The 12370-nt window shown below is 44.1% G+C and overlaps 2 protein-coding genes across 2 annotated transcripts; one reads left to right on the plus strand and one right to left on the minus strand.

Moving 5' to 3' along the window:
• The first annotated feature begins 1106 nt into the window (after positions 1 to 1106).
• On the plus strand, positions 1107 to 4665 carry LOC147987233 (RNA-binding (RRM/RBD/RNP motifs) family protein). The gene is made up of 5 exons (XM_087545191.1): positions 1107 to 1528; positions 2430 to 2549; positions 3073 to 3148; positions 3577 to 3690; positions 4007 to 4665. The coding sequence occupies exons 2-5, from the start codon at positions 2434 to 2436 to the stop codon at positions 4433 to 4435; spliced, it is 735 nt and encodes a 244-aa protein (XP_087401317.1). The 5' UTR covers positions 1107 to 1528; positions 2430 to 2433; the 3' UTR covers positions 4436 to 4665.
• A 140-nt stretch (positions 4666 to 4805) lies between these two features.
• On the minus strand, positions 4806 to 6794 carry LOC147987234 (uncharacterized protein At3g28850-like). The gene has a single exon (XM_087545190.1). It carries the CDS (start codon positions 6455 to 6457, stop codon positions 5078 to 5080), a length of 1380 nt encoding a protein of 459 aa, XP_087401316.1. The 5' UTR covers positions 6458 to 6794; the 3' UTR covers positions 4806 to 5077.
• Between the last annotated feature and the right edge of the window lie 5576 nt (positions 6795 to 12370).

A 12370-nucleotide genomic window follows, 5' to 3' on the forward strand; every position in this document is an offset into this window, starting at 1 on the left:
TTTAAATCAAAATTAAACAAGATCAAATCTTCCTAGAACCTAGTGAATTTGATATATTGAAATCCAAAACAATTCTCATGCATTCTGAACTTTTGGATATTTTTGTGGGGTTCAAAAATTTATGTCGTAGACTTTTAAACCTTCGCCCTAAACATCTTTATACATTATATAAATTATTCAAAAATAGAAACAAAATTTTTAAAAAGGGATAAAGAAAGCGACATATATAAATAAATAAAAATTCAAAAAATAAGAAGAATCGTATAATACAAAACAAAATAAAGTTGAGCCATGAACCCATCCCCGTCATGAAACGAATAAAAACCTACATTCATGTAAATAAAAGCTAATATCCATTTTCTAGTACTACTACCAACATGATATTTGGGAACCATTTGTGTGAGATGTATAGTCATGGAAGGATGATTTTACACCTACCAAGAGCTTAATATCAATGTTGAGTCAAAATTTGTTCTTTATCAGAAGTTTAGCGAGAATTATGGATTTATTTCATCAGCCTGATTCGCGACTATATTTTGATGAGATTTCAGCAACTTTGGTGCATAGCCTAATATGTGTAACCTTGAAATTGTGGGCCAAATTCAAACCATTTTCAAAGGAAATTTAAGTTAGGTTAAACTTCTTTAAAAATGGGTAAATTTTGATAGATCGCAATCCAAAAGATTTCTCAGGTATTCTGAACTTTTTGGATATTTTTTGTGGGGTTGTAAGTTTTTTATGTGACGGCATTTTACACCTTGCTCTCATGCCTTTAATCATCATAAACATAAAGCACGATGTGATACTTCAACGGTATCTAGTACACGAATTAGATTACGGCTTGCACTTGTATAATATGCCTAAAAACAGTAGAAAAATAACAGGTGACATGAAAGTAAAAAACTATAAAGTTGATACAAAGTTGGGTCATCTATTTTGGAACGGAGGGAGTAGTTTGGAGTGAGGGCTAGTCTGGGGTCCAGCGGAAGCCCGGCCCACTGAATGCCGAATGTAGGCCCGAAGGCCGCGGATAGGGCTGCCGACATCTTGTCGCCACCGGGTGGTTTCGCTCCATGTGAACGAGCGAACAGACGATTGGACGGAACCAGCAGTCCACTCCCACTCCATCCCCCCAACCCAACCCCGAGGCGAGAAGACCACCACCCCATCCCGGCGGCGGCGGATCACGCTGTGCGCGCGCGTGCCTGCGGCTGCGTGAGGAGAGAAAAAGGAAGGATAAAAAGGCGCGCGTCGGTTGCAGTTAGGTAGGAGATCGAGGTCTCGCCCCGCCCCCACGCACTAAAGGCCACCGCTGCCGCTGGGTTTCCCAGTTTGGACCGGCGCGGCTTCCCTTCCCTTCGTGCGGTGGGTGGTGCCGTGCCGTGCTGGCGGCGGCCTCCCGACCTACTACTATCCAGCCAGACCCAGACCCACCGCGTGATCCATTGCTTTGCAGCGAGGGGCCGCGAGGAGGAGGAGTCGTCTCGGCACTGGGCGCTGGGCAGGGAGGGCGAGACCGCGAGGAGGGGTAAGCGCTCCTTTCTTTCCTGATCTTGTTTTCTTCCGATGATCCATCTGTTAGGAACCCGGATTCTGCTTGATTTGGCCGGCTGATGGGTGATTAAGTTAGTTGATTGTTAGTGTCTTCGGTTTATTTCTTTCGTGTTGTTCAATTATTAGTCTGTGCTCTGATCTCATTCAACCTTGTCCGATTCAGTTCCAGATTGTACTGCTAGTATGTACTATCGATTACATGTATGTGCCATATGCATCTCTCTATATATGTGTCACTTTGCACTACGGCAAATCATGATCATAGTTCATTCATCTAACTGTTTTGGGTGGGATATCTGCTGGAACCTGCAATCTTCTGGTTGAACAGTGAATGGCTTTGGGCGCAAAATAATGCGAGTGGTTGGATGTTACCTTTTTGTTTGGCAAACAAAAGCCCAGTAGGCTAATATAAGCAAGTAGCTGAAAACCTTTTGCCCATAAAAAGCTTATTAGGTGGAAAGCTATTGCACACGGCAGCAGCAATTTCCACAAAGCATAAGGCGATGTTATTAAAAATCCTTCATCTAGCAAGTCACAGTCAGAATGAAGAAATAAAGAGAAAAGACCGTACGATGCAATTTGTTTCTATTTATATGCAGGTCACCTTCTGTACTAGTATCGTTCCTATACCATGCTTGTACGGAAGACGGACATAATTTAATAAGTAAATTAACAGGACATATCTCATAGAATAGCATAATGCACAGAGATATAATCATGTATTTGTCCGTAGAGGTATAATCTATTGATAAGTTCTAAGGCAGTATGCAGCTCTCAGATATCACTATACTACTATGATCTGCGCATTGAATTACTAGAGGCACATGGAACCTAACTGCAGGAATTGCTCATCCTTTGTTTTTGCCGACCTACAGAATCATGAGCGGAACAGGGTACACAGTGGAAGTCACTAACCTGTCAAGCAGCGCATCTGAGAATGATCTTCATGAGTTCTTCTCATTCTCTGGACCTATTGAGCATATAGACCTTATCAGGTGATGTTTACTTGCCATTCATAAGCTAGAGTTAGTTAACTACTCCCTCATTCTTATTGAGCATTCGGTCCTAGGAGAATTTTATGATGATCTTCATGATTATTTATGATGTCAAGACCTGCCGAGCAAGTTTCAAGATTCATCATGCTTATTGAACATTCGGTCCTAGGACAATTTTAGGACCCGAATATCCAGCGAATGTCAGATTTTTAGGCATGGCAAATTGAACGTTTTTCATGGCAAATTATGTTTGCCGGGGGTGGCAAGTTTAGTTGTCAGAGCATGCAAATCCGCCTCAGTTCTTTTTTTTGGCAGGAAATTGCCATGCTTTCAAACTAAATTTGCCATCATTGTGCCAATATAAACTGCCATGAAAAACGTCAGCTTTTTAGCGTTTCCGCAATTTTATGTTTTCTGATCATTTTCAATCTGCAACCATAACCCTATTGGACAATTTAAAATTCCGTGTTACTTCCATGTCCTGTCCTTATCATTCATTTTCTGACGAATTTAACACTAACAGATCAGGAGGATATGGCTCAACTGCTTATGTGACTTTCAAGGAACCCTATGCATTGGAAACTGCAGTATTGCTGAGTGTAAGTTTTTTAATTTTATTGGCAGCAATATTTTTCAAAGCAGTGCTCTGGGCCTTTTTTTTTATCATGATGTGTCTGATTCCTATGATTAATTCTTAACCTTCTATGGTCTACTGATTCACTGTGAATTAAGTTCCCTTGGCCAGGAGATTACTTTGGTTTTTCCGCATGTGTTAGTATAGACTGCCCCCTATGTTCCATCATCTCAAGTACATAGTTTAGCTCAGATTCTATACTGGTGAAGTCCTTAAAGATGTACACCCTCTGTTTCTAAATATAAGATGTCCTGTTGGTTCAGTTTAAACTGACAAAATGTCTTTATTTAGGAACAGAGGTAGTAAATTGCAGACTGTTTTTTCAGCCCACCTGTTGTAAATTAGTGTCCAGATGACTGTTTTTTCAGCCCACCTCTTGTAAATTCTTTACAGGGGGCTACCATTGTGGATCAGCCGGTGTGCATATCTCGTTGGGGACAACCTGATGAGCCTTGTAATTTCTGGGACAGGCCAACTTGGCAGGTGGAGGAGGAAATTGAATATAGGGTATGCTACCAATTCACATCATTGATCATCTTCAGTCAGTAATTTTGTCTTTTGTTAAATGTTACTAGAAATTATCTCCTTACATGAAAAGTAAAAGCAGAAATAAACCACAAACACGTCCTTTTCTGAGAACTATTAGTTTTTTTTAACGTTGCAGGAGCGCTGCCGTATCTATTAGAGGAGAGGAAAATACTAATCTGAATATTAGTTTCAAACAAATGTTGGCAGGAGTACTATTAGTTTCAAATAAGCTAATCTGAATATTAGCTTGACTTCATCTGCTGACATTTGCATTTCATCACCGCAACTTGAACAGGATTACCAATCATGCCAGTTCAACGCCACTCCACAGGAAGCATTGACAGTGGCTCAGGACGTCGTGAAGACAATGCTGTCAAGGGGATACATACTGAGCAAGGACGCATTGTCCAGGGCTAGAGCTTTCGACGAGTCCCACCAGCTATCTGGGTCTGCGGCAGCAAAGGCTGCAGAGCTGAGCCGGAGGCTCGGCCTGACCGACAGAGTCAGTGCTGGTGTTGGCGCAATCAGATCAGTGGATGAGACATACCATGTTACCGAGACGACCAAGACCGTCGCCACCGCCACTGGAAGAACAGCAGTCAAGGTTATGAACACCATCGTGACCAGCAGCTACTTCTCTGCGGGAGCTATGATGGTCTCCGAGGCTCTCACCCGCGCCGCCAAGGCCGCTGAAAATCTGGCTGCTCACGGCAGGCAGCATTAATGGAAATAAACACCCCGTTCGAACAGTTCGTTGTGTCGGTTATACAAAAGTCAGTTATTCAGACACCAGGGTTGAACTTAAAGAGTCTTAAGGTATGATACTTATGCTATGTATGATACAGTATATAATAACAGTATTGTGGTAGCTAGAAAAAACTGTCAGTTATTCAGACAACAAATGTGGTTTGAACAAGCTATGTGCAGAATTCAGTCAAGGTGATCGTGCGGTCATGTCTCTGACTTTTCTGATGCTCTTGTTTATTCGAGTTCAGTATCCATTTTAGTGTCGACGTGTTGGCCTTTTTTCTGAACGTTCTGCCCACGTTGAATGTTGAGGCCGACATTCCATCTCTGACGCAGCTTCAGGTAAAATTCTGAACCTAAATATCACAGATCAACACAGGCTGAGTCCTATATTTATATGGCTGTATTCACTCTTCACCAACAAAATTTGACCTCATAGATCTACAACAGAACTTATTAGGGAGGGAGAAAATTATTACTGTAGGATCCTAAGCAAAACCTCTTGCCGGATATAGTAGGATTCTTCTGTAAATGCTCTTCACACTGTACAAAGTAGAAGCAACTAAAACAGCAGGAGAACTTTAGCCTACGGTAGACTGTAACGGAAAAAAACAGAGCATCAGCAGCAGCAGACGGGGCATCCGATGAGGCCGTTCTCGTTGCAGTCCGGGCACCGCTGGAACTCGCCGTCGTCTTCGTCGTCCTCGTAATGGACGAAGATCTTGCAGCTGCCGTAGCACGTCTCGCAGGGCACGAACCGGACGTCGCCGCACGCCGCGCACGCCTCCATGCACCCGAGCTTGCGCACCGGCGCGGCGTCGCACCCCTCCAGCGTGCGGGCGAGCTCGCCGGCCTCGTGCAGGGCTTGCACGTCCTCGGCGCCGCCCAGGTACCGCCCGTGGACGAACACGCGAGGGAGCGTGGCGGCGGCGCTGGGGCCGGTGAGGAGCTGCGCGAGCTCGGACTTGAAGGCGGCGTGCATGGACACGTCGCGCTCGTCCACGCGCACGCCGTAGCTGCGCAGGATGCTGCGCACGCTGCAGCCGTCCACGAACGTCTTGCGCACGCCGCGGAGGCTGGTGAAGTACACCACCGCCCTCCGCCTGCCGCCCGGCGGCCCCAACACCTTGGCGTCGCGGGCGCCGTTGCTCGTCCTCCGCTCTACGATCTTTTCTTGGAACGCGTTGATGCGGGCGCGCACGATGCCGGCGAGCTCCGGCATGTCCCTGGTGGGCGCCGAGACCGGCGTGCATGCGCTTGCGTCGGCGCCGTCCTTCTTATCCTTCTGCCACACAGCTTCCTCCTTCTCCTTGTCCGCGGGTGAGCTCGCGGTGTCCCCGGTGGGCGGCGAGACCGGCGTGCATGTACTGGCGTCGTCGGCGACCTTCGCCTGTTGCTGCGACGCCGATTCCTCCTTGTCCGTGGGCGAGCTGGCCGTGATCGGCTGCTGTGACGGCGACGTGTCCTGCGCGAGGGCCTCCCGGAAGCTGGACAGTATCTCCGGGTCAAACTCGAAGGCGACGGGCACGTCCTGGTCGGCCAGCATCCAGGGCGGCGTCGTCGGCGGGGGCTCATGATGCGTTGCCCGCGGCGTGGGCCCCTCGTCCTCGAGCCCGGCCATGAGCTCCCACGCGTTAATCACCTCCGGCTCGTCGGGCGGCGTCAGCGTCGGCGTGCTCGTCCTAGGCCCGACGGCGGCATTCCGCTTCGCCGCCGCCGCCGCCGTCTCCTTGAGACGGGCGAGCACCTCCCGCAAGGCGCGGTCATTCTCGAACTTGACCATGATCTCCTCGACCGACAGGGTCGCGTACTTGCTCGACGACGCGCCGGATCGCCGGCCCGGGACGGGGCCGAGGCTGCGCAGCACGGACGCGGCCTTGGCCCGCAGCCGCTGCCGGTCGGCGGACGACAGCGAGAAGCTCCGCCTCGCGCGCGGGCCGACCGCCGCCTCCACCCAGCGCATGTCGCGCCGCGCCTCCACCGAGGTGGTGCACCCCATCGCCGGCCGGCCGGACACAGCCCGGTGCTAGCTAGTTCCTCTTGGTTACGCGCGCGCGCGCATGCAGGCGCGGCTACGGCGTCACGGCGGGAATGGTTGGGGAGAATGGCATGGAGGGAACGGCGGGTAGCTGGAGGCGATGCGGCTTTGTAGGAGGAAACGGATCCAACAGTTTCCTCCACGGCCTGGCTTAATTAGTCCCCATGAAACGGCCGGAAAACAAGGCAAAAATAGGAGTGATAACCGATGATGGCGCGCACGAATGGCCGCGTTTGACTTTCAATAAAAAAATGTTCGATGGAACTGGCCAGACGTTGATTGACAAATTTAAGAGACTGCTGTTCGTTTAATTAACCTCACTTTAATTTATGAGAAATGTTCTAGAAGTACTTTTCAGTCTTGGTCCTTTCGAATTTTAAACCTAAATTTGACTAAGAACATTATATGAGTTGGGGGTGCAAACGGAGCGGGCTAGCAGACAATAACGTAGCACAAATGTGGTGTTGTTTTTAGGCAAGGGACGAGCAAATTTGAAATGATTGATAAGTGTGGTGGGATGAACTGAGCTGCCGCTTGCGCTATATATTTTCATTAAAATTTATATCATTGAATACATATTTGAAAGAAGTTTTCAACGATATATTTTTCTGAGATGCAACGCATAATTTATTAGTCATTTTTTATGTCAAGGTTAGGCTCAAAATTATGGCTTCATTTGGTTAATAGGATACGAATATCATATGGATAGGAAAATCATAGAAAGTGAGATGACATGTACTTTTGGTCCTATGAGGAGAGAGATGTCATTTGATGCATAGGATAAATTATTTCCATTAAGGCTAGGATAATGTTTTTTCCTTTAAAATATGTAGGATTGATTGCTATCCTTCATAGGAATAGGAATCCATTCGTACAAACCAAAGGCACCAAATGAATGTTTTTTTGAAAATCCTATCCTATTGAATTCCTACAAAATTTCTACAAACCAAAGGAGGCCTATGGTTACAAGTAGACACATTATACATTAGTATGATGCACCAACAAGGATTGCGAAAAAACATCAACACATTTCACTAATTTTTTATTAAACATTTCAACATGTGTGTAAAAATGAGCATCATGACTGGAACCCTAGTAGATAAAGTTATACACCACAACCGTAAGATTTTAAATATCTTAATTCATGTGTAATAAATATCTACGTTCACCTAGAAATTTAACAACAGAGATATTTGTTGTTGTAGTGTTTGATGGTTGCTACTTGGCACCGATCTATTAATGTTGTTGAAATAAATATAAATAGCAGTGGCTCCCCTCTTAGGAATTGTTATGAGAGGGCCATAATTGCCATTAGGTTTTTTGGTCCTCGAATGGTAGTCCAGTTATATATCCAATGAAGAACAATTACTGTATTTCCCACCACACAAGATAATTTGCAAAATTACAAACACATGTTGCATCAATATAAAATTAATACTATCGTTGTCATCGATTCATCTTCCTATGATTAGTCAACCTACCTCCACCCTTCTTCACGCCTTCATCTCGTTTTACATTTCCTAGATATAGAATGTAAGCTCAAAGACTTCATAAAAATTGGATACAATGGCTCTAACTTTGTATCTATTTAGCCATTGCCCAGGGTATCACATGCAAGATCTTAGCTAAATGACCATCTCAATGTTAAAGATATGGTTATTATAAATAATGTTGAATATTGATATGATTATTGTCAATAATTTTAAAGTAGATACATGTAATAGATATATGACTATTGTGAATTGTTGTGGGGACGATAATTCATGCACTATTATCCTATACGAATGTTGCCAGCCAGAACGTGTTGTGTTCGGCTGGTGTCACAGTGTGGTGATCTTTGGGCTCTTACGTGCTGTCACACTCTTGTGACGATGTGTCTGGATCGGTCATTGATAACCCACAAGTATAGGGGATCGCAACAGCTTTCGAGGGTAGAGTATTCAACCCAAATTTATTGATTCGACACAAGGGGAGCCAAAGAATATTATCAAGTATTAGCAGCTGAGTTGTCAATTCAATCACACTTGGATAACTTAATATCTGCAGCAAAGTGTTTAGTAGTAAAGTAATATGATAGTAGCGATAGCAAAAGGTAACGATAGCAAAAGTAATATTTTTGGTGTTTTGTAGTGACGATAACAATAGCAACAGAAAAGTAAATAAGCGAAGAACAATATATGGAAATCTCGTAGGCAATGGATCGGTGATGGAGAATTATGCTAGATGCGGTTCATCATGTAACAGTCATAACCTAGGGTGACACAGAACTAGCTCCAATTCGTCAATGTAATGTAGGCATGTATTCTGAATATAGCCATACATGCTTATGGAAAAGAACTTGCATGACATCTTTTGTCCTACCCTCCCGTGGCAGCGGGGTCCTAGTGGAAACTAAGGGATATTAAGGCCTCCTTTTAATAGAGTGCCGGACCAAAGTATTAACACATAGTGAATACATGAACTCCTCAAACTACGGTCATCACCGGGAGTGGTCCCGATTATTGTCACTTCGGGGTTGCCGGATCATAACACATAGTAGGTGACTATAGACTTGCAAGATAGGATCAAGAACTCACATATATTGATGAAAACATAATAGGTTTAGATCTGAAATCATGGCACTCGGGCCCTAGTGACAAGCATTAAGCATAGAAAAATCATAGCAACATCAAACTCAGAACATAGTGGATACTAGGGATCAAACCCTAACAAAACTAACTCGATTACATGATAAATCTCATACAACCCATCGCCGTCCAGCAAGCCTATGATGGAATTACTCACGCACGGCGGTGAGTATCATGAAATTGGTGATGGAGGATGGTTGATGATGATGATGGCGACGGATTCCCCTCTCCGGAGCCCCGAACGGACTCCAGATCAGCCCTCCCGAGAGAGTTTAGGGCTTGGCGGCGGCTCTGTATTGTAAAACGCAATGAATCTTTCTCCTTGATTTTTCTCTCGCCGAACATGAATATATAGAGTTGGAGTTGAGGTCGGAGGAGCTCCAGGGGGCCCACGAGGTAGGGGGCGCGCCCCCACCCTTGTGGCTAGGGTGTGGGCCCCTAGCCTTGATTCTTTGCCAGTATTTTTTATTATTTCCAAAAATAATCTCCGTGCAGTTTCAGGTCATTCCGAGAACAATTCTGCTGAAAACAGCGTTAGTCCGGGTTAGTTCCATTCAAATCATGCAAGTTAGAGTCCAAAACAAGGGCAAAAGTGTTTGGAAAAGTAGATACGACGGAGACGTATCAACTCCCCCAAGCTTAAACCTTTGCTTGTCCTCAAGCAATTCAGTTGACAAACTGAAAGTGATAAAGAAATTTTTTTACAAACTCTGTTTGCTCTTGTTGTTGTAAATATGTAAAGCCAGCATTCAAGTTTTTAGCAAAGATTATGAACTAACCATATTCACAATAACTCTTTGGTCTCATGTTTACTCATATCAATGGCATAATCAACTAGCGAGCAATAATAATAAATCTCGGATGACAACACTTTCTCAAAACAATCATAATATGACATAACAAGACGGTATCTCGCTAGCCCTGTCTGAGACCGCAAAACATAAATGCAGAGCACCTTTAAAGATCAAGGACTGACTAGACATTGTAATTCATGGTAAAAGAGATCCAGTCAAGTCATACTCAATGTAAACTAACAGTAATGGATGCAAATGACAGCGGTGCTCTCCAACTGGTGCTTTTTAATAAGAGGATGATGATTCAACATAAAAGTAAATAGATAGGGCCTTCGCAGAGGGAAGTAGGGGTTTGTAGAGGTGCCAGAGCTCGGTTTGAAATAGAGATGAATAATATTTTGAGCGGCATACTTTCATTGCCAACATAACAACCGAGATATGGCGATATCTTCCATGCTACACACATTATAGGCGGTTCCCAAAAAAATGGTGAAGTTTATACTCCCCCTCCACCAACAAGCATCAATCCATGGCTTGCTCGAAACAACGAGTGCCTCCAACTAACAACAGTCCCAGGGGGAGTTTTGTTCGCAGTTATTTTGATTTGATTTGCATAAATCATGGGACTGAGCATCCCGGTGACCAGCCATTTTCTCGTGAGTGAGGAGCGGAGTCCACTCCTCTTGAGAATAACCCGCCTAACATGGAAGATACAGACAACCCTAGTTGATACATGAGCTATTCGAGCATACACAACATAATATTTATTTGAAGGTTTAGAGTTTGGCACATACAAATTTACTTGGAACGACAGGTAGATACCGTATATAGGTAGGTATGGTGGACTCATATGGAATAACTTTGGGGTTTATGGAATTGGATGCACACGCAGTATTCCCTCTTAGTACAGGTGAAGTATAGAAAAAGACTGGGAAGCGACCGGCTAGAGAGCGACAACAGTCATGAACATGCATTAAAATTAATCAACACCGAATGCAAGCATGAGTAGGATATAATGCACCATGAACATAAATATCATAGAGGCTATGTTGATTTTGTTTCAACTACATGCGTGAACATGTACCAAGTCAAGCCACTCAAATCGTTCAAAATAGGATACCACCCTATCATACCACATCACAACCATTTTAATAGCATGTTGGCATGCAAGGTAAACCATTATAAGCTCCTAGCTAATTAAGCATGGCATAAGCAACTATAATCTCTAATTGTCATTGCAAACATGTTTATTCATAATAGGTTGAATCAGGAACGATGAACTAATCATATTTACAAAAACAAGAGAGGTCGAGTTCATACCAGCTTCTCCCATCTCAATCAATCCATCATATATCGTCATAATTGCCTTTCACTTGCACGACCGAATGATGTGAATAATAATAATAGTGCACGTGCTTTGGACTAAGCTGAAATCGCAAGCATTCAATAAACAGGAGAAGACAAGGCAATATGGGCTCTTTTGTCAGATCAACAATAATGCATATAAGAGCCACTTCAACAATTTAATCATGGTCTTCTCCTATCGACCCCCAAAGAAAAGAAAAGAAATAAAACTATTTACACGGGAAAGCTCCCAACAAGCAAAAGAAGAACAGGAAATCTTTTTGGGTTTTCTTTTTAATTACTACTACAAGCATGGAAAGTAAACTAATTAAAGGCTACAAGTAAATTTTTTTGGTTTTTCTTCATGTTTATTAAACACACAAGAAGAAAGCATAAAAAGGAAATAAACTAGCATGGATGATACAATGAAAAAGTATGAGCACCGACAACTAGCAATGAGTGTGTGAACATAAATGTAATGTCGGTGGGAAATACGTACTCCCCCAAGCTTAGGCTTTTGGCCTAAGTTGGTCTAATGCCACGGATGGCCTGGCGGATATCCAAAGTTGTAGTTGGGGTCATACTGACATGCAGCAGTCATTGCATCGTGGGTTGCAACTTGGAGGCGAGCTATCTCAGCCCTCCTCTTATACTCTTCCGCCTCCTCTCTGGTTATAAAATATCTTCCTTTTGCCTGAAAGTCAAAGAAAGTAGAAGCAGGGAGAGCGACGTGATAGGTGCGTCGTCTGTCAAAGATTAGTCGATACTGGAGGGACTGATCGTTCCTCTCAACAAAATGATGAAGAACCATAGCCTCATAATCCAAATAAGCGGGAGGCAACTCAATATCATCCTCACGAATGGTTATACCAAGAAAATTAGCTATACGGGTTGCATAAATTCCATCAAAGAAATCTCCATTAAATGTATTATGATGCAACCTACGTGCAACAATGGCTCCCAAATTATAAGATTTATCTCCTAACACAGCACTCCTAAGAATACTGAGGTCAGGGACACACATATGACATGATTCATCTTTACCATTTATGCACCTACCTATGAAGAGAGCGAAATAATGTATAGCAGGAAAATGAATGCTCCCTATG

Source organism: Triticum urartu, chromosome 2A (genome assembly GCF_056163025.1).
Source record: "Triticum urartu cultivar PI428250 chromosome 2A, HENAU_Tu73, whole genome shotgun sequence".
Lineage (NCBI taxonomy): Eukaryota > Viridiplantae > Streptophyta > Magnoliopsida > Poales > Poaceae > Triticum > Triticum urartu.

Coding starts and splice junctions, on each gene's coding strand:
- LOC147987233 (XM_087545191.1), top strand. CDS start 2,434: ATGAGCGGAACAGGGTACACAGTGGAAGTCACTAACCTGTCAAGCAGC. Junction 2,550..3,072: donor GAGCATATAGACCTTATCAG/GTGATGTTTACT, acceptor TAACACTAACAG/ATCAGGAGGATATGGCTCAA. Junction 3,149..3,576: donor AAACTGCAGTATTGCTGAGT/GTAAGTTTTTTA, acceptor AATTCTTTACAG/GGGGCTACCATTGTGGATCA.
- LOC147987234 (XM_087545190.1), bottom strand. CDS start 6,457: ATGGGGTGCACCACCTCGGTGGAGGCGCGGCGCGACATGCGCTGGGTG.